The sequence below is a fragment of the Typha latifolia genome, chromosome 8, assembly GCF_019914945.1.
Source record: "Typha latifolia isolate L0001 chromosome 8, TyphaL0001v2, whole genome shotgun sequence".
NCBI classification, from domain to species: domain Eukaryota; kingdom Viridiplantae; phylum Streptophyta; class Magnoliopsida; order Poales; family Typhaceae; genus Typha; species Typha latifolia.
In genome coordinates this window covers 1,239,848-1,267,165 of record NC_133093.1, presented here as the reverse complement: position 1 = coordinate 1,267,165, position 27,318 = coordinate 1,239,848, and the positions used below count along the sequence as shown (strand labels likewise).

General features: G+C 34.7%; 1 protein-coding gene and 1 long non-coding RNA gene across 2 annotated transcripts; both read left to right on the top strand.

The window, feature by feature from the left end:
* The first annotated feature begins 188 nt into the window (after window positions 1-188).
* LOC140793994 (uncharacterized) lies at window positions 189-3,164 on the top strand. The gene is made up of 2 exons (XR_012110044.1): window positions 189-347; window positions 2,839-3,164. It is a non-coding gene; the product is annotated as an uncharacterized lncRNA (long non-coding RNA).
* Window positions 3,165-5,079: 1,915 nt separating this feature from the next.
* On the top strand, window positions 5,080-27,048 carry LOC140793181 (probable histidine kinase 1). Its single transcript, XM_073144524.1, has 13 exons — window positions 5,080-5,384; window positions 6,248-7,204; window positions 8,648-8,704; window positions 9,984-10,211; window positions 11,191-11,284; window positions 11,380-11,586; window positions 14,987-15,117; window positions 16,416-16,465; window positions 17,847-18,181; window positions 18,258-18,361; window positions 20,317-21,096; window positions 22,361-22,540; window positions 26,588-27,048. Exons 2-13 carry the CDS (start codon window positions 6,497-6,499, stop codon window positions 26,720-26,722), a joined length of 3,009 nt encoding a protein of 1,002 aa, XP_073000625.1. The 5' UTR covers window positions 5,080-5,384; window positions 6,248-6,496; the 3' UTR covers window positions 26,723-27,048.
* Window positions 27,049-27,318: the final 270 nt, after the last annotated feature.

Genomic DNA, 27,318 nt, shown 5'->3' with positions numbered 1-27,318 from the left:
TAGTTGGAAGTTATTGGGTGGGGTTATTTAATTAAAGCTTGATCAAGCTCGGCTTCAAATAAAATAATTTAAGTTTGGTATAAATTTAAATTAATTTTGAGCTTAGTTTGATCATAATCCGCTTAATTGATTAAAAAAAATAAAAATATAATATTTAAAATTATATAAAATATTTGGTTTCCGAAGAGCCGCGGGGATGACGTGCATAATCTACTCCAACATCTGCGCCTTCACGCCCCCGGTTCGGCCTCAGGGAGCCCTACAAGGCTGCAAGTCCGAGGCCGCCTCCCGCGAGAAGGTTCACTTCGCCGGCTCCAAGTGGGCCGGCGGGAAACCTGAGAAACCCAGTAATGATCTCTCTCTCTCTCTCTCTCTCTCTCGGCATCGATTTCTTTTCTGTTACTTTAGATTGATAGATTTTGGCCATGGATATTGATCGATATATTATATAGAGAATGGAACTGGGTCTTTGAATTTACGCTTCTAAAGGTAGGATTTTTAGGTCATATGATGTTTTTCCTTTTTCCCTGGAGTTTTAGGTACATTTATTGTTTGAAATTTGTGGATGCATCAGCTTGAATGAGATTATCAAGTTTTTAAGGAATAACAGAATGGATGAAGTGGGAAAAAGCTCCGTTGCTGTGTTTCAGTATTTGGCGTGGGGTACATTGTGCTTGCAAAATCCGAAGAAGTCTTGCTTCTGATTGTAAGGTTTTTAGATTTTGTTTATGGGATGCCGAATCAAAGTCTTGGAAAAGTTGGTAATAGGTCACAAATGATGGTAAGAGAGGTGTAGAAGTAGCTGAACAGTGCATTTTGTAAACATTGAAGCATAATGTGTTGGAATTTGTCGCGAATAAAGAGATGCAAGGGCATAGTTTTCTTGATTCACAATTACTGGAATCAGTCACATAGATCCTTTTTTCTCCCCTAACTTGGCCGTGTTTATGACTTGTGAGCATTCACATCCATAGTTTTCTTAAGACAAGTTTTGCTCAGTTGGCAAATTTATTTGATTTACCATTGTTTTTTCTTTCTCGGGGATGGGAGCGACTGTAACATAAGAATGCATAAGTAGAGAGATGCTTTTATTGGACCCGATTTTATTGAAATGCACTTACAGTTTCATGTAATAAAACTTTTTTTTTTGTTGAAAGAACTTGATATTTTCAAATTTTGTAGATGACATTATCACATTAAATGGTAACTCCATATATTGAACAATTGAGTCTGATTTATGCATCTATTTATCCTGCACTATACTATATTTTTTTTTCTCCAGTTTTAATTGTGTTCCTCTTCCGCTTCCCAGTTTCTTATTTAAACTAGTTAACAATGATATATCATTTCTATTGCTAGTTTTGTTCAAATATATTTAAAGAGAAAATGGAGGAAATTAGTGTCATTTAAACAGTCTACTAGATTTACCTTTCATTTCACCTCTGATTATTAATGCTAAGTTAGGCATCCATTGTTCTGTTGCCAATGTCAGTCATGTAGAGTCATCTAGAGTCATCTATCATTGCTTTCCGGCATTTTCCTAAACTAACAAAACTTTCTAGAGATATTGCACTTGAAGATGATAGGCATAACTAACTTGTGTCACCATCTTTCTGCTTGAGGAAAGTGTGGGTCAAATTTGATACTTTTTTCTTGAGTACTTGGAGCTTAAATGCAAATTGACTTCAAGACATTACTTTTTCTAATCCACTAATTTTTGACCTAGACAAATCCATCATGTTCCACCAGTATTTATGAAGATGTATTGGCCTCTATTTTGCAATCAAACTATGTCAAAGCATTAAGCATTCCTTTCTCTGGATCAAACCACTTACCTATTATTTAGACTAACTCTAACCAATTCTGTTTACATGCTATTATAGATTGTAAATATGTTCCGAGAATTTAGAATATTTATTTATTACTAAATGGATCACAGTTCGATTTACAATTTGTACACACATGTATGGGATAAATCCTGACTGTTTAGTTAAACTAGATATTCTCTAGAATTAGAGTCTGTCCCTGATTATTAAATCAGCGACAAATTAATTCAATGTGAAGTTAAGACACTTTTGCTGCTACTTGTTAAGTTAGACAATCTCATATTCAAATTCTACAACAATTTTAAGAGTAGCCCTTTTTCTCTAAGATATCCCTGTGCATCGTACCAGCATAAGATGGTGACTTAGCATCTAAGAAGTATATTTAGATCTTTCCTATAATCTTCATAGGCCATGACCAATTTTTCTTAAATTACTTGAGTCTCTTTGGGGATCTTCCTGTTGTGATCCACCAGGAAAACCTACGAATAATATAGGGATGCTCGTTGGTGTTGGTCTACCATGAAGGAATTGTTAAATTTAGCTACTTGGATAAATCCTGCTGAGACTGGATGCAATAATAGTGAAGCTTATTCATTTTTGCACAACTGAAGGAACACAATTTGAGAAGAGCTTTTTAATACATTAGCCTAGACTCTTGTACACAAAAGTCTTGTATATCCAACAGTTAGTGGCCAAATACCAAGGGCAACATATTGCTGAAAGCCTCAAATAGAAGTTAGTTTATGAATGTCACCATGTGATAGTTTAGCAATAGTTTGAGGTGCCACTGCAGAGTATCATTCTTATTTTACATGACAAACTAATTTGTGGCGTGACTACTCAATGAAGGCCTTCTATTTTATTGCTTCTTAGGAAGAAATTAACTTGGCTGTTAATATAAATTTTTTGTAAGTCCCATATGGATAAAATTTAGTTCTCTATCTCATTTTTTTTTTATCTTTCATTTCCTTATAATGTTATCATAATGCTCACTAATTTATTTTCTTGTTAGACATCCGATCAGATACGCTTGAAGATTGAGACCGGTAGAGTGGTTGCATAGGCCTGAAGATTGCAACCGGGCACAAGTAGCTCCATCTTCTCATTCTTTAAGTGGCGCTTGGATTAGTTTATTTATGCTAATTTCTTAAACTGAAAGAAGCTAGCTTAAATCAGTTTAGGCTAATATATTGTTTGTATGTAAATTAATATAGCGGTGTAATAATTATATTTGATGTGACACGGAAATGTAATGTATTTAGAAAATATTTTGGCAAATAATCAACATACTTTGTATAGTGGACGAATGAAGATATGACAAGGGGAGAACATTTTAAATGATTTATGTTCAGGGGCAAAATGGCAATTATAATTTATTGGTATATATAATATATTGGTGTAAGAGGAGAGGAGAGAGAAGTAAGTATTACTAAACTAGTTTTGAGATGAATATAAATTGATGTTTGAATACTTAACTAGTATAACACTTACTATACTAGAATAAAAAGTTAATACTGATTCTCGATCCAAACACAATTACCTTCATTAGATTTCTGCAAACCACCACAATCTTGGTGTAATCTAAAATGATCATATAAATTTAGGGTATTAAATGATAAAAAAGATTCTACAAATAAAATAACCCACCCTTGGAGAATTGGCATCCATGCAAATCCCTTACCATAAGATCCTCCTCCCATTAAATGGGAATAAATTATTATCATCAAATTCCAATACTAACTTCATTTAATTTTGTTCAAATACTATTCTTTGCCTCCTGGTAATAGTATGCAGACAACCATCTTGCACGTTCCAAGTTGCACATTTGAACTTTATTATTACTTAAATAATATTTTTGTTCAAAGTTGTTAATTAAAATTTCAAATAGTTTCATATGCACATGCCTACCTCTATTGGGCACCCATGCAGGTTAATGCAGCAAAAGTGCTTCATGTCTTATATAAAAAATTAATTAAGAGGTTGCGATTAAGCCTCTCTTAATCTATGGGCGCAGGTTAATTAAGCCCCTTGTTTAGGTTAAATTATGCTTGGATTACAGCTAATAGATGCTTTTAGTTACAGCTTTAATGTGGCCATAATATAATGCTCAACTTGCTAAAGTTGTGAGATTAAACCAACTTTGGATTTGAATAAGCCAATATGTTCTTCAAAAATGCAAGCCCGGCTTGATTACTTTATTAGAATTCTTTTTATGATTTATATGAAGATTTAACCTCAATTCCCAACATTAATTAGCCCTATTTGAGAAAAAAAAATTGTCTGGATCTTGGTCGGATGATTAAATTCTTCATTTCTCTCAAGATGGTTAACAAAAATCCATATTAAGATACTTATTTCCTTATATAACATTCAAGGCAATTAAGTAGAGTAAAGTAAGAACTTTACTTAATACAATACGGATTGCATTACTAAATATTGACAAGACCCAATTAAATTAGACCCCATCTTTTTCATTAATCTATGTTTAAAGGAATGATTAGGAGTTATAAAAACTCAACTACTATGTGACGTGGTAACCTCATTTCCATGTGACCAAGTGGTCAAATGTTATCCAAATTCCTTCCCATAAAATGCCAACTATAAAGTGATTAATTGTCTCCCCAAATTGGAGATTATAAAATTATATATTATACCTATGTTTGTACTTCTGAAAGGTTCATGGGATCTTTAGTTTGATGAAGTATTTATATATTTGTTTCAGTGGTCTACTAGCTTACAAGTGATTAGTTTAAACCTAATTGATTGGGATTTGGTTCACGCCGATTCCGTGTGGATCAATCATATATATATATATATATTTATTTATTTAGTTCTTCGAATGTAATCAGAACTGTCGAATGCGCGCAATCTAAAAGTAAACTTTTTATGGGTGTACTCATTAAATAAGCTTAATCTTTTTTTTCTTTGATGCCAAGAACGTGAGGTTGGTGCCAATTATTTGGTCATACAAGTGGTGGAGAACATTGTGGGCAGCTTTGTTTTTCTATTAAGTATACAATTAATTGAAAACTAGCAGTTTGGAATGGCTATTTGCATATCCATCTACACATTTATGTAAGTTGAATTTGAGGGGTTTGTGTGGAAATTTGATAAAAGGGGAAGGGTTTTTGCAAATATCATATATAAGGAGGGGTTTATTTGGAATAATGTTAAAGAATAGGAGGTTATTTGCAAAACGCCTTTTATTTATTTTTTTAATTTTTTTTTCTTTGCACTTTCTCATCGTCTCTTGCTCTCTTCGAGTACCAAAACCAGAGAGGGATCGAAGAACTGCACCAAAGCAGTCCTCCCACTTCCTCGCGGCATTACATATGGGCTGTTATCCAGATTCTAATCCGGCTTCACCTCCCATTTTTAAATTGTTTCCTCCACATGGTCGCCTCTTTTCTCCTCCTTTTCTTAGATTCCTTCCTCCCTCGCTTTCTCTACGTTTCACCGATTTATCCATTCACGAGAGCTCCAAACCCCGCAAAGAAGAAACAAGATTTCGCTTTGGCGAATTATTCTTACAAATATCCCCTAAATATGGGAGTTCCGGTACGTTTCTTTTGTTCTTATTTTTATAATATGGATTGTATTGGATCGGATTTTGTTGTGCTTTCGTGCGAAAGGTTTGATCTTGGGAAATGGATCTTTTGCTTTGACGCGTTGGTTCTTTCTTGCGGTGTTGTAATATCATAGTTCGAATATCTATGGCATTGACTTCAATGGGATGTGGGCAAATAGTTCAATGGAAATGCTTTGTGATTTGACGCATTGCCTCGTTCGCGGGGTGTCATGTTATCAGAGTTCAAGTCTTTCTGGTATTTACTTAAATGGGCTGTGGGAAATTAGTTCATCTAGGGGCCTCACTTCGTTGTTTGCAGACCTGAGTCTTTATTAGTTGCACCCAGACCACAATGGCATGAGTTCTTTAAATGCACCTTTATATCCTTTGAAGGTTTCTCTAGACGTTTGCTTGAATATACCTGTCTGTCGGTTTATTGGAGCATTTGGTTAATGCATGACCATCTTTGAGTTGCTTCGTGTCAATAGTGCTCTCTTTTTGCATATATCCTGTGTCCGTACTTGACTATCTTGCATGTACTGAATACTATCTGGGTTTTCTCATTGTATTTTGTTTTGTTCTTGTTTATAGAGTAGTTGGTGCATGATAACGAACCTTGTTGGTTTCTCTTCAAATGCAAATTTTTACCTTTTTTTTTGTGTTAAACTAATCTAAGCAACCTGCTAGTGTTACCCTTTTGTTACATGATATATCTACCTCGATGCACCTATATTTCTGTTGCTTCTTCTTTGTAACCATCACAAGTTGTGACATTTTACTATCAGTGCTTTGAACTTCATACTGCACGCTATTCATTGTCCTTAATACTGAACCCTTTGACATGCTATTACAGCTTCAAACTTGGATGGTCTGCTGCCATGTTCTTACTTGAATAAAGATCGAACTGCTGGAAAGCATCATTGCTTTCTGTTAGCCACCAAAAATACATTATTGATACTGCAATTATTTGAATATTGAGCAGAAAATTAGTGGCGAACAGTGATGCTTGTGACATGAAGGTTTGAACTGCTGGATGCTCTGCTTACTGATGTTCGAGTGAAACTCAGTGCAAATTTTATTAGCTGTTTCTCATCTTTTGTGAATGGGGGATGAACATCTTGGAGAAGCAGATTTAGATGTCTTGCCTTCCATGTGGCCTAAAGATATAGGGGATAAAGCTAGGAAGCAGTTCAATGTAGAGAAGCCTGGAACAGACCAAGATATGCTGGAGGAAGTTACTATCAAAGAAGAGTCTACTGCTGTAGATTTTGACTGCCTCTGGGAACTCACTAATTACAGTGAAAAGGGTTCTTCTCAGTTGGCATACCTTATAAAACATTGGGAATATAAGCAGGCTAATGCTGCTCGCCTTCTAAATGAAGAGCTTGACATCCTACGCAAACAGAGAATAGAAGTTGAACTCAAGAAACTAGAGGTCCTAGAGGAACATCGCTTTGAGGAAGAAAAGTATGTTGGTGCAAAACGACAAATTTCTATTTTAGATGAAGTTTGTGACATCTGGGAAGCACTTCCTAGTAGGAAGGATGATGTTCTTTTGTACAACCAAAAACTTGACATAGATGCACAGTATAATACTGTTACATACTGGAAACAACGGGCATTGCAACTAGATAAATTGCTTGAGTCAAGTATCCACAGAGCAGAGGCACTACAGAAAAAATTGGAGGAGAAAATTAAAAATCTCGAAACGCAGTCCTCACCAGTGGAAGAATTATCTCAGATCTTAAAAAGAGCTGACAACTTCTTGCACTTCATTCTTCAGACTGCACCTATTGTTATTGGTCACCAGGTGCCCTATGCTAAACTGTTTTGCAGTAGATATGTTAGATAAATTTTAGATTTCATATATCTTGTGCAGGATATCATGGTGGTGTCTGTGCAGTTATATGATTTTTTTTTTCTTTACTTTTCTTTATATGATTTTTTTTTCTTTACTTTTCTTTCGTTAAGTAGGATTCTTATGGAGAGAGAAACATGAAAAGAAGCAGAGGGAACTATGAATGTTCTCGTACTGTAATACTAACTCTATTTGAGCTAATCTGATACTCTTATTTAGTAGGATTACAACCTCAGTCACTCCGGTTCAATATCAGTGAGAGAAGATTATCCAAAAGTTTCATATCAGTAAAGTTGATCTACATTAACAAAACTTTCTGAAATTTTGCAAATATTTGCACACTCCATCTTTGGTTTTGCAAAAGAGTTTGCTCCTTAATTTTTGCAGCATAGGCAAACATGAAAGCAACTCACTTAATTACTAATATCCTCTTATGACAGACATGTACTTGTTTTTGTTAAACCCGAAGCCTTCTATCGGTTGGTGGGTTTGTGTTGGGTTGGCATGTTTGGTCAAAAGTTGCCACCCTTTTGTTGGTTGTCAAGTGTAGAAAATTATTCACTGAAAAAGATTTTTCTTTGGCTTTCATATTGGCTAACGTTTCTCTCTTGCATTCCTCCTTTTGAATGGATTACTTTGACTAATTATGCCTAAATCATGAATAAAAGAAATATTTACCAAACCATGAATCACTCCATTATCCAACAAAAGGAGGAAAGAGTTTCCTATTGCACGAGGCTCATGCAATATGGGTGAAGGAAAGGTGAAATCTTTTTCCATTGTGAAGGTTTTTCTTACTTGAGTGGTAAATCAACCACCATTGTGCATGGTGGTGAACCTTATGGACTAAGAGATGTTTTTTAAATAGAGGAGGAAAAAGGGAGAATGCTTAAGGTAGGTGTCATTCTTAAAAGATGAATGTTCATGGTAAATTCAATTTTGGAATGAGCAAAGGTTTCTTACATAGAAATCATCATTGTTAGTATTGCTGCTTGGAATATAAACTTAAGAAATTAAATATTAGGTTATTTGATGATTCACCATTACTAGAAAAACTTAAAGGCAAATTTCACATTATTTCTGTTGCTTCATGTAAAACTAAATGGCAATGAAAGCATGATGTTTTATCTTCATATGTTTGACAATCATATAACAGTGTGAAAATAATTTTTTTCTCCAAATATTTATGATCTGACACTGATGTCCTTATTGGATTATATAATTGGGTTACTGGTTTCAACAATAAATTCTATCTTGGAACGTACCAGATAATTGATATATAAATTCTATCTTGGAATGCTTAGTGTGCACATTTATACTTTCTTAATAAAGGAATAGACGGTATCTTATCTACTGTATAGCAAGTCCATCTTACAATCTTGTCTTTTATTTCAGGACAAAGAATTGCGGTATCGTTTCATATATAATCACTTTCCATCACTTGCAGAGGAGGTATATTTTTTCTCTTTAGTTAATTGAGTTTACAATAGGTCTGGATTTTATGGACACCATTATTAAGTTATGATGACACAGGTAGTGCACTGTCCTTCATATTCATATATCATGACATTGCGTCTACCTCTCAATGCATGAAGCTAATAAATTTTAAAAGCCTATCTGTGCAACTTGCATATCTTTGGGAATGTCCTTGCCAACACATCTAATTGTGTCAGTCTCACAATGAATAAATGCTTTCAATATGGAAGTAAAGAACATATTTTCTAGAACAACTTCGACAACAGTTGAAAGAACTTGTGTTGAAAAGTGAGAAAGAAGCTGAATGTGCATATATATGTATATTATTCAGAATGGTGAAGCAAGTCAAGCAACATTACTACCTCATATGCCACTTTGTTAGGAACAGTTAGATGAATCTCTTGCACTATTGAACTTTAATCTTTGGCTATGACCATTGACCTCAGTCAACTAGAAGACATCATATTTTTCTCTCTCTCCATCTAGCAAGTTTCCATTGACCCTCGTGGAACCTTTCACTTGAATCAGTTTTCTCCTCTGTAATCTTACTATTTATAGATGATATATCCTTTCACTTGACTTCTTCTTCTCCATACTCTTTCCATCTGTTGTATGCCAATTTCCTGTCTGAACAAACTTTGAAGATACTTCTTGAACCTAATCCATTTTACCACTGCTGCAAATCTGTCTGGGATGCAACTGTCCTTATATTACTATTTTCTAGAGATGCTCCCATCCATCTCAGCATTCTCATTGCAGCCGCTCTGATTCTCTATGAATCGTTTTCTTATTTCTTAAACATCTGAACCATGAAACGCCCATTACTCGGTCTTATAATATGTAGAAAACTAGAAATAAATGCTGAGTGAGAATTATTGGAATAATCATGCTCAGACTTGCCAATTAGGACGACGGTGCGATTTTAGTATATAAGTTTTCAATTAGCTAAGTTCAATGGGATAATTTTGTGACTACACATAATTTTCTGATTGTAGTTTAAATGCCTATAGATATCTGAAGACAAGATTATCAAGAATAAGTTCTTCGTATATAATGTATGCTTGCTCACATTGTTTGGTTTATGTTAAGTTAGACTCAGCCATGTTTAATACCTAAAGAGAGAACTTAAAACTATGGTTTAATCCAGCTGTTGTTGTATGCTGGGCAGCTGGGATATTCTTTTTGTGAAACAGCTGTTTCTGTACAGTAAATTTTTTTCTCTCAAGTTTTGATGCAGTTGTAACTGATTTTTCAGGATATTATAGGTAAAACAGATATTGAAATATTCAGTGGAATTGGTGTAAAGGAGATTCAGGATTTCAAGAAAGAAGTCCTAGACCGAGGTTTACCTGCTAAGCGGGAATTGACATTTGATACCCCATTGTTTGGAGCAAAGACTTTCTTGATATATGTTGAACCGGTGTTTAGCAAGGCAGGAGATACCATCGGTGTGAATTATATGGGAATGGATGTAACCGATCAGGTATAGATGCTATTATACTTTTACAGTTCTACTGTCTTATTCTTCTATTTTGCAATATGTTGAGAAAACCATTTAAAAGGACATAGTTGAATTGCCATTATTCTTCTATTACACTTGTTCTCAAACTGAATTTTCTATGTCATAATCAATTGTAGTGCTCATTCCTGGTTGAAAACTTTAAATGATTATTCTGTTCTCATCTGTACTGAAATTAATGCTGTCGCCACGACCACTAGAAAACTGGTATTTCATGGAAAACAAGTGGTCTGATTCTTCCCTTTCAGGGGGATTTGACTTCCTTGTCTTTTTATTTATAAGTTATATCTCCCTAACATCTGCCTTTCTAATGGGTCTAGTAGTCCTTTTTTTCCTGTGACATCCCTTTTGACCTGAGAGTGAGTGAGTAAAAGTCCTGCTTCTTCCATTTCACGGAAGTTGATATGCGTTTTACATCACTTTTGTTTACTTTTTTTAATACCATTTTGGCTTTTGATTGTGAGAGTGAACGAGGATTTCTTTGCCAATGATATAATTATCCTTATTTTATGATTTTATCTAGGACTTGCCTTATAAGGTTGAGAATTAACTCTTATTATAGATATTGAGATTTTATGAATTAAGAGATTAATAAGATGCCACTATAATCATGCATTTGTGCACTTGTTTGTTTCTAAATACTGGGACCCAGGAACCTAGTGAGGTTTTTAGTTAGTTCCTGTGTGTTGTCTTACTTTCTATAATTACTCATCATTTACTACGTTTAAGTTCCTTCTTTGTAATTTTTCTCCCAAGAGTAGTTGATTTTTTAGTCACTTGTATGTCATGCTACAACAGGTTGTATGCCACTATATCAAGTGATAGGAGACCGAGACTTCAATATTTTTTCTCTTTCCCTCTTTTCCATTACCACCTTTCTTTCTCTATTTCATCTTTTTTGATTCGTGGAGAGAAACTTTATTCCAGTTTGCCTGTACTACAGGTGGAAAAAAGGGAGAAAATGGCAAAGCTAGGGGAGGAGATAGCAGTCCAGAAAGCTAAAGAAAGCGAACTCAATAAGACAATGCATATACAAGGTTATAAAATAACAGTTAAGATGTGTGAGTAATGGTGCTTTTAATATGTTGGTTACCTTGGTCCTAATGATACTCACCTGTTTCAATACCTGTAGAGGAAACTATGCGTGCAAAACAAATGCTGGCAACTATGTCTCATGAGATCAGATCTCCTCTCTCAGGGGTGCTTAGCATGGCTCAAGTTTTAGCGTCCACTAATTTGGATAAAGAGCAACATGAGTTGCTGAATGTTATGTTATCCTCTGGAGATCTTGTTTTGCAATTGATCAACGATATACTTGACCTTTCCAAGGTTGAGTCAGGTATTGTTGGATATGCTGATTTTTGGAAAGCTATTGTACTGAAATCAACAAGGTTTTGTATACCTAATGCATATATCTTGCTACCATAATTGTTTTTGGCTTCAGCTAAACATTACATCCAAGGTGATGAAATATGGTGAACTTTATAACTTGGCCAGTTAGGTAACAAATTAACTTTCTAGAGCAGAGAATACAGGTTAGGTGCACATGCTGATCATACTGGGATAAGCATATGATTTGGCTGACAGGACATATGATTTGGTTGATTTTTAATCGAGTAACGCTAGCTTTTGTTAAATAAGTGCTATTGCTGGTTCAGGAGTACGTTGTTGCATGCACTGATTTCTTAGAGAGGCAGTTTTGATATTTAGTCGGTTCATGCAAGCAAACTAAGAGACTTATAGATCAGGAAACATGTTGCTTATTCAGGAGTACATTATTTTACCCGGGCCTTTCTTTATGCCCTTAATATCTATAAGATTAGTCCAAGAAAGGGACTTATATTTGTTGGACGGGGTCCTAAGCCTGCCCTGTGAATGAAATGAAACTGGCCGTATGTATTTTCACTTACTGGCATTGTAGTCAATTTGGAACTATATACAGGCACCTAACCTGGTAAATTTCTGACCACCGAGAGAAAGGTGAAGTTAAAGGTCCTTTAAGTTACTAACAGTGGACATATAGTTCCTGTGTCAGAGCAAGTTGGTGAGCTGTTGATGGCAACTTCCTGCTTGGTCTTCACAGCACTGAAAATGAATGAGAGGCAGAAAGAAGCTATATAGAAAGAAAGGCTCTAGTTTTTAAATTTTAGTAACAACACTAGGCATGCTGCCAGCATTCCTATCACTTTTGTATACAGTGGCATCTTCACTATATTTCTCATTCCAGGAACACAGTAATATATTTTGACATTTGCTGTTTAATTGTCATTCAAGTCAACCCCCCTGTCCAGAATCCTTTGATCCCTTCTATCTTTCTGGGGCTGCTTTTTCTTTTAGCTTGTTCTTTAGTAATCTAAGACACTTGGCTAGCCAAATATCAAGATAACCTACTTTCAGATCTGTGACTATATAAGAGCCTAAGCTCCAAATAATGGTAGTTCTTTACTGGATTTCCATTTTCACAGCTCTGTTTCACTGAGGATTCAGAGTATCTATTGGTTGAGAGAGTTTTTACTGGTGTCAGACTCGATCACTAAACCATTGTAGGATTCTGTTGATAAATTTAGGATATGTCGATCTTCATATTAGAGAATTACTCGAGCCTCTTCAACTTTAAATAGCTATCAGGGGGAGATTTTTCCTTAGGAGTTGTTGCTTCCTATAAATATAATGATGGTCCATATCTCTCGGGCACACAGTCACCTGTCAGTGTATCTGGATCATTTACCAGCACGGCTCTTAGCACGGCCAGTAGCACACCCCCGTGCCGAACCGTGCCGGTTATTGTGCCATGTGGAGATATTTTTTAAATTTTCTTATTTTCATCAATCATTATCAAACAAATTGATCAATTGATAATTTAGAAAGCTTAGATAAAATTGATGATAATGATGGTGATGGTGATAGTGATAGTGATAATAATGAGACTCAGTCTACTAACGGTGATGATGGAGATGAGACATGCATCCCTACTACACAACCTTCTTAGATATGTATTATTTTTACAGAAAATTTGAGTCTATAGGTAACTAGACATCAGGAGGTGCATCCACAGGATGATAAGAGTTCATCATAATTACCATTATATCAATCACACTCACTAGAATCAGAATATGCATATGTTTATCATGTGTCTGTGCCGGTACCGTTCATTATCGTACATTCAATATCTATATCTATATCATAGGAGAATTATAAAATTCTTATTTGTATGAAGACTATTGAAGACGTTACAACGAGCAATACTATTAGTGAATGAGTTTTAAAGAATATTGACAATATTTAATGCAACATTCTCATGTTATTCTTGTGCTGACAAATGAAGTATTTGATCATCCTCGTTACTTTACGTTCAACTCGATATGAATTTTAATTATTAAACTATTATTAATTAATATTATGTGTTCCATTATATTATGAAATATTTAATTATATTATGAAGTGTTCAAACATTAATATTAGTTTTAATGAATGTCTTCAATCATAGTATGTGTTGAATAATATTTATATTTAACTATTACTTTATCTTTAATAAAATAAGTCATTTACAAAAATAATATGAAAAAAGCATTATAATGTAGGTTTTAAACTTTTAATATATATATTTAAACCAAAAATCAAAAATTGATATATTGAAAACCCAAAAACATATTTAAATATCCTAAAACGTTTATTAAAAATATTATAAATGCATGCCAATGGCACGTAAGGGTGTGCCACTGGCACGATGGTGTGTGCCGAGGCATGCACGGCACATGCTACTGGCACGATCATTGCTGATCCGAATTCCTTTTTGTACTTTTGTGTTATTTCTTAGACCTCCTTCCACAATACTCATGTAGGTAAAAGTACTTGTAGAACTTAAAGTTGCACTCAACCCTATAGGCTATCCCTTGTCATAAATCTGGTAAATATTCATCCCTCAGATTGGAGACAACTGAAAACAAGAGCAGAAGAAATGTAGTCAGATTATGAGAATTGGAGCTTCCTAACTTCTTGTATGCAGATCTGATTCAGAATTTTAGGGTGTCTCTCTAGTGAAAGAATTTGTTTCTGATACTGTTGATATGAACTATTATCCCCGCTATGAAGGTCAGATCAAGCTCCAATTGAGGAAATTTAGTGAAAGTTTGGCATATTAAATATTAAGGGATCACTTTGTTTGATTACTGGAATTTCCATGCACTTCACATCCCTTAAAGTGAAATTGCTAGAATGTCCCTATACCAAGGATTGGATTTAAGCATAAAACACCTTGTTAATAAAAGAAATTCTTCTGGAAGACTCTGTGAAGCTTGCAAATGGAGTCTTGAACTAGCCGCTGCTTGTGAAGTCAGCCCAGGAAGGGGAGAGTGGCCGAGTGGTCAGAAGCGACAGACTTGATTATATGAGTAGTTCCTACTTATTAATTCATCCATTTATTTGCAACTATATGAAGCTGTATTCATGTCATGAATGTATTTTAAATGGCTTCTTCATTATCCATAAATTGGAGTTTCTCAAGATGAGCGTAAGTAACCATTATGCTCAGAATATTGCAAGTTCAAAACACAAACTTAACGAGTATGCAGACCACATTAACCAGGCCACGCATTTTATCATTTGGGAACAAAAAATTCAAAAGCTGAATGTTATTCATACTATTCTTCACATTTCTCTCCTTTTCTGCTTCCCTTATGGGATTTAGACTATGGTGTAGTCTGAACTCTCATCTGATAATGCTTTCCTTGTTTGTGTAGGAGCCATGAAGTTGGAGGCTGTGAAGTTTAGACCTAGAGAGGTAGTTAAACATGTACTTCAAACTGCTGCTGCATCACTGAAGAAGGAATTGACCTTGTTAGGGCATGTAGACAACAATGTGCCCATTGAGGTAAGTGATCTAATTATCTAAACACCAGGAGAGTTTCTATGTATTAGAAGCAGTTGAATGACCATTTTTTCCCTACATTTAGTAGCCTATTTGGAAGTGCCAACGTTTGGATCAATGATCAAACCTTATAGACACATTTAATAGATGTCTATAACAGTAGGACGTGTATTAGTGTAGAGTTCTAGTGAGTCGAAACAACAAATTTTATGTACTATTATTGGTAGTTTTTTAGCTATTTTCTGCTGTTGGTTTTAAGGTTAATGTGCCAAGTCCTAGTTTAGTCATTATGGACTGGAAATTTTTTATTTCCATTTGAATTTAGAATTCTTTTTTAGAAAGTCTTAGGTGTTCTTTGATTTTTTTTTGGAATTCCACTTTTTCTTTTTCTTGCAAATCATAGAGTTGAAGGCAACTAAATCTTACCATAGTAAGATTGGGTTAATGTTTTGGTTATATGACTTTAGTACAAAAGTCATGCAATCAATAGATTGTTCGAGATTCTGTTGGTCGTGTATCTTTTCTTAATCTTCTTCTTTTAATTCTTCCTCTTCTCTTTGTCTTGCAGTCTTTTAAAATTTTGTTGCTGAAATGTAAATCAGTAGTTACTTCTTGTTCCTTCTCTTATTTAGTCCAAATTGGTAATGATATGTTTTTGTCCTTTGCTGGAACTTCTGAACTCAATTCATATCCTAGCTCTGGTATGTTTTACATCAATGCACAAGCAGTAGGGGTGCTTCATCCATCCAATCTATGGTGATCTCTACTATCTGGAAGACTCGAGCTTATATTACTTGTATTCTTGTAATAAACTTCCTCCTGCTCTAAGAAAGCTCTCCTCTTCATTACATTGGTGCGTACATCCTACTGTGGTCTGTGGAAACACAAATGGTGGAAATCTTTTGTAGATAAGGTATCTGTGTTAGGCTGATTACAAGAACTGAGTTTGTTTAATGGTATGACTTCTGATTGCCCTTTAGTTGTCTCAGTAATGATACAGGTTATCTTGCTTTAATGTATAAAAGAAGAGACTTTCTTGGATGCCGTTGACTGACTTTAATGATGTATATGTGCCTAGATAAGGTACTTCCTGTTGTCTGCTTTATGTTAAGTTCAAGAGAAGTTGTTTGTTTAGGACCTTGAAGAATCTTGTTGTTGTCACTAATAACCACACAGTACACACAACTAACTTCTAGGAGCTGATGATTGCTTTATAGAGAAAATAGCAATGACTCAATTCATATTTCTAGCGTTAATCTGTTATATTGAGTAACTGCTGTAACTATGTAATATTCTTATAGGTCATAGGCGATGTCCTAAGGATTCGGCAGATTCTGACTAACTTGATCAGGTAAGAGTTAAGCAAGACATGTAACTATTCTTACCTTCTTGATATTTGTTATGCATGAAGAAATGTATTCTTCAAGATAATTCTGTTATATAATGATAAAATCTTGGCGCTGAACTATGCTTCCTAATGAGACCTGGTTTGGTTGTTTATCATTGGAAGATGTTTGCACATAACTCTGCAATTAGGAACCCCATGGTTCATCTATATTCACTCCAATGACAAAAGGGATTGTTCATATGGGTGTTTCAGTTTAATTAAAATTAAAATTTAGTATATGATATGAAAACCCAGAAAAGTTCCCACTTTTTTAAAATTACTCTCTGAGCCCCAATATGATCTACTATTCTTGGGTTTGTCTAGTTTTGATGGATTTGCTTATATTTCTAGACTTATTGTCATCATTCTGTACGTTTGTTGCTCTTTGAATTTTCCATTGTTCTTGGAATCAAATTGAACTTGCAGGATCGATTCATCTGAAAGTCATATTTAAGTGTTCAATTCATATCTTAAGCTTAAGCTTAGTTCTTCCTAGTTTTTATTAGTGATGGATGATAATTCATACCTGTGGAAAGCACTTGTCTGACATTGAGTTTGTTCGAATAAGTTCATACATTCAAAAAAACATATATAGTAACATTGTGAAAATTTTAGGAAAACTTCAAATGAAATATGTGAGAATATAGCCTCTTAAAAATTTACAAATGAAACATATGACAATATAACCATTAACCAGTAGTACTTGCACAGTTATTGCCTAACATCATTTGCAGTTCAAAACTTCAAATAAGTTAAGAATTTGAAGCCCAAGCTACTGACCTGTTCTAGGACTAGGGAAGATGAAGTTCTGGCTTTCTAGAGGAATAAAATATTTTATGTGGAACATTTGGTAAACATATTTGAACTAAAAATAATGTCCTATCTGAATTAAGAGATATATTTCTATGAATTTGGAACTAAACAAATCAGTAAGAAGTCTTTTGTTCATCTCTTTATACATTCTATAAGGAGGCCAATATGGATGCCAGTGATTTTGGTCATGGTGAATGTAGATTTCTTGTTTATTCTTGATTTATGTAATTCTTCTTGGAGAACTGTTATAGTGTGATTACCTAAAAAAATGTTATATCTTTCTGAGTAAACTGACATTTCTTTAAACAAGATGGTAATTCAGCAAATATTTAAATGAGAAATGCAAATATACAACAAAAGGATGGATTGTTCTTTTCTTGCACAAGAACTGATATGTAATCCTACACCAACAATCACAGTATGTCTGTTGATGGGTGGAATATGCAATGAATCTTTCTTCTAGATATTCAAATTTCGATTTGATAATATTAGCAAGTGAATAGCAAAATTTATGTGGGAACTAACTTTGCAGCAATGCGGTTAAATTCACACATAAAGGAAAAGTTGGGATAAATCTTCACGTGGTATCTGAACAGTGTCCTGGATGTCAATCGGAATTCCATGAAAAACTTACAGTTGAAATTTCTGATTTTCCATCCACAAGATTATTATTCAAAAGTTCAACAACTCAAAGTTCTAGTGACAGGGACACTTTATATTGTCCACAATGTGAAGAAGATCTTGAGCAAAAGAGTACTATTGGGAAGGAATGTTTGCCTGATGAAGGTATTGAGAAGCATCATAAGCAGCATCAGACAATTGTGTGGCTGTGCTGTAGCGTATATGACACTGGGATTGGAATACCAGGTTGAGTTAGTTCTTTGTGCATACCCTGTGAAAACTACTCTAATGGTTCCTGACATGTCTCTTTCTGATGTAACAGAAAAGGCTTTACCCTTGCTGTTTAAAGAGTATATGCAAGCAAGTGATGATCATGCACGAAAATATGGTGGAACAGGGCTTGGTCTTGCAATTTGCAAACAATTGGTAAGACAAAATAAGAATTTTCCTATATATTTCACCTTACAGACTCCTAAGCTTGTTCCCACTAAAGCATTTTTTTGGAAAGAAGGATTTAACTTGTAGCACAACTGAGTCAGTACTTCTCTTCATGCTTGATCATGGTTTAACTTGTTTTGTGTATCATCAATTACAAATTCTATTATTATTGAATGTTCTGTGCAACTCAAATATCAGTAGGTAACTATGAGCACTGTTTTGAAAAGCGGAAAAGACAGCCACCATGGCGGGGCGGTGCACCGGCCGCCCCGCCATGTTGAAAGACGTCGGCAAAAGGCAGCCAAGCGCCTTGGCGAGCTGCCTAAGCGCTTAATAGTGCTAGGTGGGCCGCGAAGTCGAGATGAGGTTATTAGTGAGCGGGTCAGGTTTTATAGCGGACCGGGTTTAATAAACTAACTAATTTAGAGGAGTTAATTGCTAATTGCTTTATGAATTATTAAATTAAGATTACAGAGAAGGAATTTTTTTTCACTGTCATGCATTATTAATTGGGGGAATTACTAATTGCCTGCTATTTAAGTATATAATTTCTGATTAGAGAATTTTGAAATGTGATTCATGTGAATAAACTAGAGTTAGTAAATAGATATCTCAATTATTCAGCTATCACTAATAAGCAATTAGCCAATGTGATTATGTTATTTAGTGTTTTAGTTTAGTGCACTATTAAAATTTCTGTATATACTATACTTACTTATTTATTTATATTAAAAATGCTAGACTGCCTTGTCACCCGCCTTGTCGCCCGCTTTCCGCCTAGGCGCTAGGCAATGGGGTGACCGCCTACCACCCGCGGCCGCTTTTTAAAACATTGACTATGAGATTTTAGCAGAAATTATTGTTGAATAGGATACTGGATATTCTGGCTGCTGATAAGACCTCAGGATAACTAGGAAATAAATGTTTATGCATGCTCATGAAAGATTTCATAAAAGAAGTCATCCTAATACACAAGACCCTAGCCTATGCAAGGTCTGGAGAAGGGAGATGTATGCATTCTTTGGGCGATGTATGCATTCTTACTCTTAGTTATAAGGAGGTTGTTTCTGAGATTTGAACCTATGACCTCTTGGATGTAATGCACAAGCCTTACCATTACACCAAAAATGTAATGCAACACAGCAGGAATAGATCTTTATGGCATGTTAAGCAGTGTGGCCAAGAGCCCAATAATTTTTGCCTTATTAATGTTAATGCTTCCGCACAAGTTCCTGTGGATTAAGCTAGAACAAGTTTATTTATTTTTGAACTCGACTTTTAATCTTATTAATATCTATCGGGTTAAATTCCGATTAGGATAAGCTTTTAGATGGTAACATAAATGTCGTATAAGACTTCGATTTTCTCTTGTTTGAATCATATTAGGTGTTAATCCCTAATTGTGTATCCAGAAGAGTCACAGAGGGGCCGTGTTGTCTTTTAGTTGTCTCTGTTATCTATCATTTGTCCATTTGCAATATGAAGGGGCCACACACTGGGGAGGCAATTAGGGCATATTTTACATTCTAGGTCAGCTACCTATAGAATAAGTTTTTAAGACAGGTTTCCTACCTTACCCAAGGAAAGGTTACAAGGCAGCTACCTATGAGGATCTTACTGTAAATTCTATTGACATAGGCTCATAGCTACATATCTATGCAAGTCTGGGTGATATTATTGTTTTATGAAACCATCTGACTCGTCTTGCTAATGCAAGATGCCTAGATCTGTAACCATGATGTTCTCGGAGTCTCCATATATTCAATACTTTCAGACATCAAAATTTAAAACATCTAAATGTATGAAATCATTTGCGAGTTGCAACATCGTGTAGCATGTTCTAAAAACATGTGAATGTTTTCCCTTGCCTTGAAAAGATTACTCGAGAAAAGAAAAGAAAAAACATATTTATGGCACTAACTTTGTGAATGCATACCAATTAGGTCGAGCTGATGGGAGGTAAACTCTCTGTGGTTAGCCAAGAGCATTGTGGGTCAAGATTTACATTTACATTACCTTGTAAGGTTCCTCTAAAGCGGGATCCCCTCAGTGATCATGGTGAAGTCTCAGCTGTTCCTGATACTGAAACTATAGCTGATGCAAGTGCTAGTGATCTCAATGGATCTTTTCTTTTTAAGCCAGAGAAGCAATGTGCTCTTATAACTTCAGGTGGGTTCACTGATCAAAGTGCAGAATTCCTGGACAGTAGCAAATTTGATGCCTTTGGTGCTTGTGGTTTGTCAGAGGAGTCAAATTCATTTTCCTCCAATGATTTGACATCAAGGCAAGGGGCTTTGGCTGATAGTGCTTCACCAATTTGTGATGCTGCAGATTGTCCTGGAAGTGTAAAGAAAAGAAATCATGAATTTCAAGGTACAACAAATGGGTTTGTTATGCATAGCAGTTTCATGTTGGACTCCAACAAAGCCCAAAACATTTCAGGTTCACAATGCGAGTCCTTTTCATCTAAAGGAGACTGTGAGTCTGATGGCAAAAAGTCAAGGCTTACAAGTCATGCCTTAGAGCATGAGTTAATAGATAATAGCTCTCAGCGCATACCATCTAGCAGTTCCCACAAAATTCTTCTTGTAGATGATAATAAGATCAACATTATGGTGGCATATTCAATGTTGAAGAAGTTGGGCCATAGAGTAGATATTGTGAATAATGGCTTAGGAGCTATTCGTGCACTTCAGCGTTGTCAGTATGATCTTATTTTAATGGTAAGATACCATATTTTCATTTCATTATTTGGCAGCTGAGAAAAGATTAATTCTTAGTGTTTCTTTACTTCTATTTTCATTACAAAGCAGCCATTTAATGGATTAGTTTTTCCACATTAACCTTCCCAAGAAAGAACCATTGATCTATGGAATTTGCAACTATAATTTTCATTAACATTTGCTGCTACTTCAGGTTTTACTGTATATGGAGGGCATAATATTCTCTATTTTGTTAGAATCATGAACCATCTGACCTGTATTTTTCTTTTGGGGTTCTAACAATTTCCTGTTCCCAGAATAGAGAAACATTATTGGAACCTGAAATGTAGTTAAAACAATGTCAAATTACTGTCTACTTTCTATATTACTTAGCATGTCTCTTCCTACTATTAATCACTGAAAAGACACTAGAAAGAAATGGTAGCATATTCATACTGCTGTTGGTAGACTCCCAAATTGCAATGCTGATGTTAATGCAAAGGGGTTACAGCTGATTGTCTTTTGAGCACTCTAAAGTTTGTCTATTATAGATTCTTTAGTCACAACTTAATATTGTAAGAACAGGTCCTAGCTCTCGTAGTTTCTTCTGCTTCTTCAGTGTGTTTCTTTCCCTCTAAATAGGAGTTGTTAGAGTTCAGAAAAGAGAAGTTCAAAAACCTTTAGTGCAGATAAATTATTTTCTCTAGTCAAACGAAAACAATCTTTTTTAATATGTTGAGAATCATAAAGTCTTGCATCTTTGTTTGATTTCAGGGCAACTTGATATTGCATTGTTTGAATACACAAAAAGTGCCACAAGAACCGACAGAACTAAGTAGTTATTCGAAAGATAACCTGAATGTTGCAGTTGGAGAGTTTATAACTTTATATAGATATGTATATATAGCAATCTTATTCAAGCAAGTTGTGTATCCATTGACATGATTTGGGATAAAATCAGAGTTTCTTAAGGATCAGTGATATTAGGCATCAAGATGGTTTTTTTTCCTCAATACTCTCATAGAAGATTAGTTTGTGAGTTACAAGACAAATATTTATTCCTAAATCATTGCTGGCCACAGACCCATATAATATACAGTAAAACCTTTTTCTTTTAATTAGCAAGACAAATATTTATTCCTAAAGCATTGCTGGTCACGGACCCATATAATATACAGTAAAACCTTTTTCTTTTGATCAGATCACCCATTAAATACAAACTGCACTGTGGCTATGAAATATTGTTTAAATTCCTAGTTTAAATGTAGGTGTTCATGGTCTACAGGATGTTCACATGCCAGTAATGGATGGCATGCAAGCTACAAGATTGATTCGCTCCTTTGAAGAGATTGGCTACTGGGATGCTTCAGTATTGTGTGGAGATGAGCAAGTCCTCACCTGCTCAAATTTTGCTGCTGGTGGCACAGATGCTGGACAAAAGAGGAAGAGGATTCCAATAGTTGCAGTTAAGTTTTTCAGCAAATTGTTCTTGTTTCACAGCTTCCTTCATTCAATCATGTATCATCTTAATATGGTGCATTACCTTTCAAGTGACATCCATTCTCTCTGTTATTTATAAGTAGGACTATACTTTATAATTATATCACTGCCCAAGTAACCCAATAAATTATTTCTAACATACAAGGGTTGCTGTGCTGGTTGTCAGTTGTCACAGCTAGTGTCGCAACTAGGGGTATCAAATTAATTTGAAGGCTTGTGAGCTTCTTGGCACAGATAGCGTCTCAACTAGGGGTGTCTTAATTTGAAGGCTGGTAAGCCGCTTGGGCGCAGCTGAGATCTTGTTTGTTTGCTGAAAAAACCAAGCTTGAGCTGGTCTTGGCTTGCTCAAAATTCAAAATATATACCTATGGAATTTCTATATAGTATTCAATCTTTTAGTTTTGACAACCATTTCCTAGCCCAACCAGTAAGCCTTGTTACGAGGAGTAATCTCATAGCTGGTGGTTGGTTTGATTCTTGGCATAAGCAAATATTCCTTTTTTCCACTGCGCAAAAGCATTAAGTCCTGTATAGGGCGAGCTTTTTTTATATCTATTCTTTATTGACAATTTCCCACCTTGCACACACAAGAAATGCCTCAGGCTGGTCATTGAATATTGTGTTCCATTTATTTACAATTTTGAATAGGAATTTTCAGATTCTAATTGAGCTAACCATCTGGAGCTTGAACTTGCTGGTTATTTGAACAACTAGAACCCGAGCTAGGCTTGAACTTGAACCTTGCACACACAAGAAATGCCTCAGACTGCCACCACCTCTGTGGCGCATATGTGGCTACATAGCATAGATAGCCGTGTTGTGCCGACCCGTGCCTGTCCGACATGGTTGCGTGTCGGTCATTGTGCCATGTGAAGCTCTTTTTTTTAATTTTTTAATTTTATTAATTATTATTAAATAAATTGATCAGTTGATCATTTAGAAGACTTAGATAAAATTGATAATAATAGGACTAGAGATGATAATAATGATGATGATGGTGATGGTGATGGTGATGGTGATAATAACGAGACTCAATTTAGTGGTAGTGATGATGAAGATAAGATATGCATTTCTATTACACAAACTTCTCAAAAGGGTATTGTTTTTACTAAGAACTTGAGTCTGTAGGTAGCAGAATTTTAGGAAAGGTGCACCCACAAAATAATATGAGTTCATCATAATTATCATCATATCAATCACATCCATCATAGTCAGAACACATTTATTATACTCTATATTCACAATCTACCTATGCTTATGATATGTTTATGCCTATCCGGTACCGTTTATTCCCATGCATGTTTAATATCTATATTATATTATAGAAGATCATAAAATTTCTATTTGTATGAAGATTATGTGAGACGGTACAATAAGCATATTATCAGTGAATGAGTTTTGAAGAATATCAATAGTATTTAATGTAACATTCTCGTGCTATTCTTGTGCCGACAAATGAAGTCTTGATCATCCTCGTTATTTTACATTCAACTAGATATTAGTTTTAATTATTAAACTATTTTCAATTATATTATGGAGTATTCAATTATTAATATTAGTCTTAATGAATGTGTTCAATTATAGTATGTATTGAACAATATTTTATATTTAACTGTTGCTTTATCTTTAAGATTAATGGTAACCTACCATTAAGGCATTAACTAGTTCATTTTCATTTATTAATTTATTTATTAATTTTATAGTAATAGAAATACATGTCCTACTAAGATAGAATTTGTAAATTGCTATTCTCTTGCCTAGCAAGCAAAGATCTACCTCTAATCCTACTCACATTGGACCTGGTGCTGAAGTAGTTTAGCCAATAATAGGTCAAGAAATATTGAACGGTGATGTGGGCAGGGGTTTTCGAGGAATACAAATAACTTCCGATTTTTTTCTAAAATATGTCATTTACAAAAATAATCTAAAGATAAAGTATTAAATGTAGATTTTGAACTTTGATATATATATATTTAAATTGAAAATCAAAGATTGATATATCAAAGATCTAAAAATATTTTTGAATATCATAAAAAGTTTATTAAAAATATTATAAATGCATGTCAGTGACTAGGGGTGTGCCATTGGCATGGCCATCGTTTCTCATAGTGCACCTTTTTAAAGATTAGTTACTATTATCTCAGCCAACTAACCCTATAATATTAACCTCTTTGTTCCAGAAGCTAAACAAGCATAATTTTCTGGAGTGGTAGTTAATATCACTGCTGTATATAATAGGAGTTAGCTAAGTAAAAAATGATTTTCTCCTTACAATCAAAATGAAAATGCCCCTCTATTTCTTTATAACTATTTATTCCAATTGAAGAATACTGAAAGATGTGCATCTGAAATTGTACGAGCATGTTGCCTTTCACAACAGAATTGATTCATGAAGAACTAAACATTTAGTTCCAATTATATGAGGTTGACTATATTGTCATTTTTCAATCATTCAATGATGTTTGGGGAGATTCTTTCTCAAAATACCTGCTATAAATTCCTACTATTTTCATCTCACATTAGTTTCAGTATTCTCCTATCAAGACATCTTCTTGAATGAAATGACTCCTCTATATGATTTTAAGGCTTTCCATATATTCTTTAAGAACTTATTCATGTAGGCATGTCATATTGGTTTGAATTATAGCTGTCCTACAGAATCTCCTGCTATGAAAATAAAGCAATATACTGGAGATATATATGTCAAGTGTCCTCATCAATCATCTCTTCTTTTTGAAACATAGACAATAGGTCGTAAAATTGCTTCATCTTCAGTACCTCATCATTCAATGATGATCAAATTTACTTTCGTCGTATATTTAGTTGTAGGCCCCCTTGTTCTGAAACTTTTTAGATTCTAAGCTTCTTGAACTTCGACCTGATTGTTCATGTGTTAAATTGATCTATTGAACTAAAATCATCAATAACATACACCATAAATATTCCAATTGAATATCTTAGTGAGGTCATCTATGACCAATGCAATCAAAAAGAGTACTTTGAATCTTGGTGAGTGAGGAAATTTACACCTGCGTACCTGTATGATAAACCATTCTCCACATCAAAGCATGATTTGATCAAGTAAGCACTTTTTTAAAGTTTAAACCAGCCATGTTAGTTCCCTGGAACCACACAACAAGTTCTCTATCTCTAATACAAGATATGAGGCTATTTTTCTCTACTATAATCTCCACCAATCCTCTTAGCAACTAAATTGCTGTCATATTTGGTTTACTTGGAGACCAAATTGATATTAAGATACACTTGCTTCACTTCTTAACGTTGTCAAATATTCCCCTCCAAAGCTTTATTAGTAGACCTCATAAGTTTTTCTCAATGACATGTTTCGTTCTTATATGGGCATCGAAGTATTCTTTCTCCACTCATTCAGCATGATTTTTATTTCTCATACTTTAATTTACACTAGTCGATCAAGTTATTTCATCTCTTATTCACCTCTAGGCCTCTATAAGGATACCATTAGGTTCCATAACTTTTCTAAACTTCTATATTAAAGTATCAATCACATCCTTTAGTCTGGTTGTTATAAAGTTTTTAATGTTCATATTCATGCCTTATCTATTTTAGCCGATGGCGTCACTTAGCAGTCAGGCTTGTCTCTTGCTTCCAAGTGGTCGGGGTTTCAACTATGGAAACAATCCCCTCACTAATAAGAGTAAGGCTGTGTATATCAAATCTTCCCAACCTTCACATAGGCGTGAGCCTTATGCACTAGGACGCCCTTTTTCATGCCTTATCTAACTAGCTTGAAACTTTTGCCCAACCTTCATGATTTTTATCCAATAACAGTAAAATGACTTATCTAGCTTCTCTTAAAATACTTTAGAACTCATTGTTTTATGCATTTGATGCTTGTGAATTAGTTATACTCTTTCTGTCTCTTATTTTAACAAACACCTCTGTATTTCTTTTTTTTTTCATATTTAGGTCTTATGTATGTGCAGTTATAATGGGGAAAGAAATATGAACATTATCTATTTGCGCTGTGCAGATGACGGCAAACACGTTTGCAGAGAGTGCTGCGGAGTGCCTTGCCAACGGTATGGATTCACATCTATGTAAGCCTGTCACCTTCCAAAACTTGAAACAATGCCTCCAGCAGTATTTGCCATGTCAAACACTATAAACTGATCCTTGTAAATAGAAAAGAGAATGTAGCTGAGAAGTATTATTTTGTAGAGGCTATGTCTTCTCCTCGCTTGGAAATTCCCTCGTAATGATTTTTTTTTTCTCATGTAACGATAAGGGATCATTTACGGCATCTAGAATTGAGATAAGTGGTCCCTTTTTTTGTTCCCCAAAGAATATTGTGAACTTCATGAAGCTAACTCAGAATGATTAGGATTTATCTTCTGGACAGAAACTGTTATCACTTCTTTTGCTTTTGGATGATGACTCTCTCTTCAGATGTAATTTGTAACAGTTTCGTGAAATCGACCTCCAATTGATACCTTTTGCAATGAGAAAGATTGATGGACGAAATTGTTAGAAAGTTCTGGCCCTCCCCCCACTCTGTTCTAAAGTTTCTTTCTGGTGATTTATTATATCTTTCATGAATAAGTTGATACCTTACAAGTTTTGTGGAGATACCATGTTGCAATTTGAGAGATACTCTTATCAAGTAATGCATTGATTCACAGTTTTATGCCAAGCAGATGTATCCAAAAGATGGCTAAGATGATTAAAGCGACTCATATTGTGCGAGTATTCAAATTCTAGCGA